This window comes from Berghia stephanieae, chromosome 2 (genome assembly GCF_034508935.2).
Source record: "Berghia stephanieae isolate SIO BIC M18660-M18661 chromosome 2, UCSD_Bste_1.3, whole genome shotgun sequence".
Taxonomy (NCBI): Eukaryota; Metazoa; Mollusca; class Gastropoda; order Nudibranchia; family Aeolidiidae; genus Berghia; species Berghia stephanieae.
The window spans coordinates 44,938,596-44,947,739 of record NC_088361.1 but is presented as its reverse complement, the minus strand read 5'-3'; the positions used below and the strand labels follow the sequence as shown (position 1 = coordinate 44,947,739).

General features: G+C 34.5%; 1 protein-coding gene across 2 annotated transcripts in view; it reads right to left on the bottom strand.

The window, feature by feature from the left end:
* The window catches only part of LOC144964964 (enolase 4-like), a 19,337-nt gene continuing 10,193 nt past the window's right edge, over positions 1–9,144 (bottom strand). For both annotated transcript variants that reach the window (XM_078899779.1, XM_078899778.1), the window contains 7 exons: positions 8,327–8,458; positions 7,448–7,510; positions 5,996–6,160; positions 5,335–5,460; positions 3,567–3,762; positions 2,169–2,236; positions 1–738 (listed from right to left, as the gene is read on the bottom strand). In XM_078899779.1, the coding sequence (XP_078755905.1) occupies positions 385–738; positions 2,169–2,236; positions 3,567–3,762; positions 5,335–5,460; positions 5,996–6,160; positions 7,448–7,510; positions 8,327–8,458 (1,104 nt within the window). In that variant the 3' untranslated portion in view covers positions 1–384. The remainder of the gene's footprint in view (positions 739–2,168; positions 2,237–3,566; positions 3,763–5,334; positions 5,461–5,995; positions 6,161–7,447; positions 7,511–8,326; positions 8,459–9,144) is intronic.

Genomic DNA, 9,144 nt, shown 5'->3' with positions numbered 1-9,144 from the left:
TCCTAATATACTGTTTTAATAAAAGATTGGAGATTGACTTCTTAAAGTTAGACATTTCCAAATGTTTCCGAGCTGCATCGTCCAAAACTTTCTAAGAAAACCATTAACACAACCTATTCTTTCTATTTCAATAAAAGAAATGAATTTTGAAGAAAATGATTTGAAAGGTTGAGTTGATGGTCATCAAAGGTTGAGATGACGGTCATCAAATGTTGAGATGATGGTCATCAAATGTTGAGATGATGGTCATCAAATGTTGAAATGATGGTCGTCAATTGTAAAGAATTTCATTTAGACATTTATAATTCACGATTACAATTTATACAAAGGTGGCTTGGTCAAAAGGTTGAGATGATGGTCATCAAAAGTTGAGAGGATGGTCATCTATTTTGCTTTCTTTGGCGTTGACGAGGATGACCTTTTCTCATCATCTACGTCCTCCTCACATTCCTCAGTAGGAATTGGTTTCTTTTGTATTAGAGGAAAAAAGAAAAGATCGTGCAACTTTAGTCGACTGTTTTCATTTTGTCCCCATGTCTTTTCTTCTGTAACTATTTCTTCTTCTTCTTTCTCTTCCTCTGATTGGGCGAGAGTTTCATTTTGCGCCTCCTCCTCTTCCACCATCGGTATAGCAGGCTCCAATTCTGATGCTATCTGAGCAAGTCGGTTCAGTTTGGCAGATTTCTCACCTCTGCACGGCCCTCCCAACTTGAAGAATCTTGCATTCAAACCAACAGCCTGGAAAAAAAAAAACAACACATAAGCCAATAGTTAATTAATTAAATACAGGTATTTATTCAGCAGGGGTCCCGATAGCTCAGTTGGTGGAGCAATCAGTTCACACGCCAATGGACCAAGATTGATCCTGGGTGCAGTCAAGACTTTTTTCGGACCACTCTTGTCCACCCAACAGTGAATGGGGAGCTGAGTCTGTTAGCTGTGGTGGAAAGTACTTTGCGGTAGACTAGTGTCCAATCCAAAGGATAGCAAGCAATTGCTATTGTCCGTTTGACACTAGGATAAACTCCGGCTCCATGACCCGAATGGCTCTGAAGGATTACTAAGAAGATTTATTCAGTAACAAAAATGAATATAACAGCTTAAAAAAAAAAAAAAAAAAAACCAAACACGGCATGTTTTGAGCTCAAAACTCTTCCTCAGCCAACAACAAAAAACAATTAGAACATAAATACATTACTAAAAAACCAGATCGACGACAGAGATTTAGTCAGGGACCCTTTTGTAAAGCACTATGAGGACGTTTAGTGGATATTCCTTACACAATATTAGGTTGTTTTTTTTCCATTTATATAATATTTAATTTTCGAATGTAATAATAATTTTACGATCAGAGGGAAAAGAGCAAATGAATGATAAAAAATATTATGTCTATAAAACTTGTGTTTTCACGTTTTCCAATGATATTTAACACCTCACTCTCCATTATTTGTTATAAATTATAAATTCTGTGAATAAATATCTATCAAAATCAAAGTGTTACTGAGCTGCTAGAAGCTGTGGACTGTAGAAAGTCATAAAACAAAAATGAATGTAACAGCTTCAAAAAAGAACAAAATACCAAACACGGAATTAACGAGTCCTTGGAAAAGGCTCTTGATTCACATTTTCTCACTGTACTCAGGTGTCAAACGAGTACCTGGTTGTTAACAGCATTGTCTCTGTCAGAAAAAATGGTAATATCACCAAACAGGCATCATGTCTTGTTCTACATGTTATATGTTGCTATTGGTCAGGGACCTTTAGTAAATCGCGTTGAGCATATTTAGTGGAAATTCTCTATATAAAAGGTCAATTTTTTAAAATTTTATCACCCTGGGATAGAATAAGATGGTAGAACAAAAGAGAAATTCTCATTAACGAGCTGTCCAAGGGTTTTATTAAAGGTGGCGTTTCTTATATTAGATTTTTTATATCAACAAAATCCTCATTGAATCAAGGCGACAATGAATTTCTCTTATAATTCGAAACATAAAGACTCACCATTTCAACACAAACACTCACCAAGTCAACATAAACACTCACCAAGTCAACACAAATACTCACAAAATCAACATAAACACTCACCAAGTCAGCATAAACACTCACAAAGTTAACATAAACACTCACCAGGTCAACATAAAAACTCACCAAGTAACATAAACACTCACCAAGTCAACAATAAAAGTGTCTGTTGTATCTCCTTGATTGGTGGCGATGACGATTTCATTCTTTGCATCTAAACCAGGAGAAAGAAAGACAGTTTGAAAATAATCCATATAATATATTATTATATCAATGCATTAAAAATGTAATATATCGGTGAGTTTTGATCTAAGTATAGCGTAATGGGCTTTTCTGCGCCTATGTGGTCTTGTGGTATGACACAAACTTTCGGATTGGAAAGTCCTGGATTCGAGCCTCGCTCGGCACATACTTGAGTCATGTCCTGTTACGTGTTGTTCTTGGTCAGGGACCCTTTGTAAAGTGCTTTGAGCATGTTTAGTGGATATTGTGCTATATAAGCTCAAGTTGTTTGTTTTTTTAATTTTATAATGTCAATTATTAGTCAAAAACAATTTATGAAGCATGGAATTTATTCTTTCAAATCATATTCATTTTATATTCCTCGCTGTAAAAAATTATATTTTTAGTTTAAACATTTTGGTTTTGCCTTATCAGTAGCTGAGATCCTTATCCTAGAGGAAGTCAGTCAAATGTATATCTAACTCCATTTTTCAAGAGATGATAATTTTTTCATGTTAATCCTATCTCTATTAAGTGGTGTTATAGATTTTGGGGATTTTTTTTGCTTTCATAAATGTGCAAGAATTTGAGTGTATCTCTCTTGAAGAGATCTTGTACTTGTTTCTGGATTGGAAATTTAACAGAGTCCCCTTTGTCTTCCTTTTACTGACGATCTACAATTCCTTGATTTTTACCATTATCTTCCTTTTTACTGGAGCTGAAATTGTCAAGAAATGTTGCAAGCGCAGTTCAATCACTGAATACAAACAAGTTCAGAACAAAGCAAGTACAGCACAATACAAGTATGTGCAATATTTTCCAAGGCTATTGAAATGGGAATCAAGTCAAGAAGAAGAACACATTGACCTGGCAGTTGCATGAGTGGTATGAGAGGAATTTTCTGCTATGTGTTGTATCAACAAAAGTCTATCTACCCTTGTGTCATGTTGCTATGTGGTCTTGTGGTATGACACTCGCCTTTGGATTGGAAGGTCCTGTGTTCAAATCATATTTCGAGCAGTGCATAGTTGAGCCTTTGGAAAATGCTCTTTACTCACATTCTCTCACCATACTCAGGTATAAAATGAGTATCTGACCGTTATCAGCATTGTCTTTGTCAGAAAAAGAAAATAGACATATCGCCTAACATGTCTTGTTCTACATGTTAAGTATTGCTGTTGGCTAGGGACCACTTGTAAAGCCATTGAGCATGTTAAGTGGATATTGCGTTATATAAATGTTTAATTCAATTAATTTATGGTCAAAGAATGTCAAATTTTTAAAGACTACAAAGGAAAAAAAAACTTTGAATTTTTTCATACTTTGAAATTTGTTTGAGCATTCTATAATGTCAGTGACACTCGTCATGCGTTCCAAATTAAAGGCAATGCCACTCGTCATGACTGGATCGGGGAATTCTTCTTTTCTTGTCACACCCGGTCGGTCATAGAAGTGATCTCCAACAATGAACACGCCTTCGCTAATCCTTTCACAAAGTTTCATCCAGGCCTCATGATCCTGAAGTATAGAATGAATAATAAAAGAGGTTTAGGATTCAATTGACTTAATACCAACAACCATGAACCCACGATCTAGTATTTTAGTAATGTGTTTAGTTTTTCAATGTTTTTTTTTTTTTGTTGTTGGCTGAAGAAGGGATTTGAGCCCGAAACGTTCCGCATATGGTATTTTGTTCATTTTTTAAGCTGATATATGCGTTTTTGTTTATTACTTTTAATGGTCCACAGCTTCTAGTAGCTAAGTATCATCATGAGAAAAAATGAATAACAGATAATCTAGAATAACCAGCTTTTATTTTTCGAATTAAATGAAAGTAGATAAATGGTTATTGAATCACTTGTACTTTTTGAATTCATACATAATTATTTTCTGATGGATTCGACATCTCAAACTCGTTTTATGTTGTCACATGGGCCTTGGTTTTGAAAGGGAATAAAAAAGATTATTCCACCTCTCTACCTAAATAGTAACGTGTAATGATATCATGTTTTCAATAATAATTATAAATCGTTAAATTTCACTAAAAATGTGATTCTTCAGAAAGAAATATTATTTAAGTGCTTTTGAACATGTCTTGTATTCAAAGATGATGAAATCGGATTGTTTGAGGGGTAGAATAAATGATTTCTTACACTCTTGTGTTTTGGAATTCGAACTCTGTACCCAATTCACACTCACAGCGGTTTGGAACACGTTTGGAATTCCAAACGGCAAGAGTGTAAGAATCGTATACTCTCTCACCAAAACAATCCAAGTAGCCATCATCGCTGTTACATGTTCCATAAATCCAGTTTTGAACATTTGATTGAACCCCTTTTCTATGTCAGTAGCACAGCGGGAATTACGTAGATCTCATGTTTTTCACACAATCTTGTTCACAGGTAATAAACACTCAAGTGAAAACAACGGGCTAAATGGCAGGCAATATTCTGATTGGTCAATGCTTAATAACGCTCACATTATCAATTTAGCAGCTTATATAATGGAACAGCAGTTCAGCAATCTGTGATCCAGCAAAATGTTAAGAAATGAGGAAATTGAAAAATCCTTGCATTTTAAATCATATAACTGACAATAGTATAGGCTTCTCTCGTTCAAATGATCTAGGATTTAATGAAACTGACGATAAGTTTTGTAAGCCCTGTTGTATCGTAATAAAACGCTTGGTGAAGTAAAAAGTAAACAAGAATTTTCCTGTTGGATGTCTCACGGGTTAAAAAAAAAAGAAATAAAAAGAATTTTCGTGACACAATTGAGATAATAACAATAATAATAATAATAATAATAATAATAATAATAATAATAATAATAATAATAATAATAATAATAATAATAATAATAATAGACTCTTATAGAGGCTCTTGGTGCTTTAAATTACATCGTCACAAACAATATTTAAAGTACATGACATCAAAAAAGATTTGTTTTCAAGGATTTCTTGAAAACAGACAATGATTTGGATTGTCGGATGTTCTATGGAATGGTATTCCATACAGATGAGAAAAGGACCTTGTTCCCGCCTTTGTACGAATACCACAACAACTGATAACCAAATGAGATTAAACATACCTGTCCCCTGAGGGGGTCAATGATGGCACAAACTGATGGATATTTCGTCATAATGTCTGCCCAAAATTCGACCATCTCATCTCCTGATTTCAGGGATCCACTCACGACCTCATATTTGCCTTTCTCCTATGTTCAGAATACAATATATAATTATAATGAGGATTTGTTTTTAAAATATGTTTGTTGTCACCAACACAAGAGTATGGAGTATTATTACTGTTGTCACCAACACCAGAGTATGCACAAATCAGTCATAACTAAAAGCTAATAAGTTTGTACAGTGCACATATCAGCCATAACTAAAATCTAATAGGTTTGTACAGTACACGTGTCAACCATAACTAAAAGCTAATAGGACTGTACAGTAAACGTGTCAGCCATAACTAAAAGCTAATAGGATTGTACAGTAAACGTGTCAGTCATAACTAAAAGCTAATAGGATTGTACAATACACATATATGCCATAACTAAAAGTGAATAAGATTGTAAACTACACCTGTCGTCAGCCATAACTAAAAGCTAATAGGATTGAACAGTATATGTGTCAACCATAACTAAAAACTAATAGGATTGTACAGTGCACATGTCAGCCATAACCAAAAGTAAAAATGTTTTTAGCTAAAAACACCCGCAAAGATCTTATGCTCATCAAAACACTTACAAAATCAAAACACTCATGGGCCGCGGCATTAATGGCCAGAAACACGTCTTCTCCAATGGTAAGACCTTCACCGTTGACTGCTTCTTGCAGCAAGTCCAATGCCTGGGTTGGGGTGTCCACTGGCGGGCACAGGGCACCAATCTCATTCACATACTTGGCTGTCACCTTTTAATGGAAATTTTTTCATTAATCATTTTTTGAATAGTTATGAGGTTCAATTCCAGAAACATGGAAATGTCACAGTTGATCTTTTTTGTGATAACATGGTGAAATAAAACGCTGATATTTTCCAAACTGGTGACCAAGTGATATTTACATAATTTATTCACCAAGAGAGGTGAGGGATCAAATCACATGGAGGCGAGGATCACAGCTTACTTAAAAGTTGTTTTTGGGGCTTAACTTCTTTATAGCTGTTTTGAAGACTATTCTGCTGATTAAATGAGGGAAGGAAGTCTTTTTTTTTCTCAAAAGCAATTGCAAGAGACTCGCTGGGATTGTTGTGCTTACAATTTATATATATATATATATATATATATATATATATATATATATATATATATATATATATATATATATATATATATATATATATATTAAAGAAATTATTGATGACAATAAGTATTGGAAGGATAGGAACGAAAACAAAACCATTCAAAACATACCTTTCTCTTATTTCTAAACATTACACACGCATTCTCCAAAACTTTTCAAAATCATGGAACACAAAATTTGAGTATAATCAAAATATAAAAAATCAATTTTTTTTCTTTCCGATTCATTTTCTCATTTTATAATTGACATGGAAATCCCAAACTGACAACGTCTTCAATCTCAGACATTTGAGAATTCCAGTAGCAAAAATGTTTAATGAAACCAGACCTGCCTAGTCAAACATCTAAAAATTCGTAGTTTTGAGTAGATTGCTAACGTTAACTTTATAGATCAACAATTTACCCTCACAAGGGTTAAAATAACACATCCAAATCTTTACATTATCCACTCTGGCATCAACTTTCATTTTCAATATGTTTTAATGACGTAGAGATGCTCATGAACAGCAGCTATGTGGTCAAGTGGCATGACACTCGCTTTCAGATCGGAAGGTCCTGAGTTCGAGCCTCTCTCAGCGCATAGTTGAGTCCTTGGAAAAGACTCTTACTCACATTCTCTCACTATACTCAGGTGTAAAACAAGTACCTGGCCATTAACAGCATTTTCTCTGTCCAGAAAAAAATTGTAATATTGCCTGACAGGCGTCATGTCTCGTTCTACATGTTATGTGTTTCTGTTGGTCAGGGACCCCTTGTAAAGTGCTTTGAGCACATTTAGTGAATATTGCACTATATAAAAGCTCAATTTTTATTTTTTTTTATGAAGTGATGCAATTGGAGACAAAATTTCGAACTTTTACAAATTTTTCATAGTAGTAGGCAGTCCTGTGAAACTCACCCCCATTTTTGTTGTGAAGGACTTGGCCACATGATTATAGATGTTTTGAATGTGTCCAATACTCTGTAAATACAAAATAAGATATCAATTCAAACAGATGACATATTATATGTAGTTGATTTCATGCGAGAATGATTAGAAATCCTTTAAAATGTGAGACTTATTACCACATAACTTGACTAAGTGTCCAATCGCTAAGATTAATCTGTAAGATTAATTCATTTGTTTATTCTCTGTTCTATTTCTGTTTGTTTTGTTTTGATTTTTTAAAATGTATTTTTACTTTTGGTTTTGTCATGTTTAATTTTTTGTTGTTGTTGTTTTTTTTTGTTTTTAGAAATTTAATTTCTTTGAGGGAGCGAGGTGGCAGAACGGTTAAGACATTGCTCGGTGACCCAGAAGACCCTATGGTTGAGCCATGCTTCAGGCACTTCCATTTATTTTTTCCTTGGGCAAAATTATTACCCCCCCAATTTGATCCCTTTGGACAACATGGGTGATTCCTGTTAGACATCAAACATTGGTTTGATGGATTATCCAGAGTCCTTCATGGAATGCCCAGGCAACGGAATCTGACAATGTCACGAGTAAAGACATATTTTAAAAACTTTTAATTTCTGTACCTCTCATCAGATTCAAATTCTTCACATAAATTGGTCTGGCTCTAGATTAATGTTGCTGAGTCAGAGGATTCAAGGTCCTATCACATATCAAATTATGAATTGTACCACAATATCAACACCATTAAACCATTCAAAACGCTTACAACTTGAAATGTAAGAGCATTGGCAATTGACAATCCCCTTCAATTTACGTAGCTTGCTAGTCTACATTGATACCATGACAAAGGATATAAAGACCGTCCTCAAAAAAATATACCTTGTCAATAGAAAGAGCTGGACCTGGTACGACCATGTATTCTTTGATGCATCGAACCTTTCCAACTCCTTGTCGTCCACTTTGTATCATTGTCACCATCGGAAGTGGAATACGGAATTCATTCACTGCACCCTGCAGTAGTAGGAAAAAAAGCACAAAAACATGCATTATTTGTTTTAAGTGATACTAAAGCGGCTAGAAGCTGTGGGCTGTAAAATTAATAAACAAAAATGAATATAACAGCTTCAGAAAAGAACAAAATACCAAACACAGAATGTTTCGGGCTCAAAACCCTTCTTCAGCCAACAACAAAAACAATGAAAACATAGGTACATCACTAAAAAACCAGATCAACCGCATAGAAAATATTCGGTACATCGGACGACGTCTGCACATTTACAAAATATTTCTCTGTGGTCGATCTGGTTTCCTCTGTTTCAGACATCAAGTAAATCATAAAACTCATAGTAAAATGTAAAAATAAAAACAGCATCATCATCATCATCATCATCATCATCATCATCATCATCATCATCATCATCATCATCATCATCATCATCATCATTATCATCATCATCATCATCATCATCATCATCATCATCATAATCATCATTGTCATCATCACCATCATCATCATCATCATCATCATAATCCTCATCATTGTCATCATCATCATCTCATCATCATCATCATCATCATCATCATCATCATCATCATCATCAATTTATTTAATTGTGCGGCTATGTGGTCTAGTGGTATGACACTCGCTTTCAGATGCACCTCGCTCGGTGCATAGTTGAGTCATTGGAGAAGGCTCT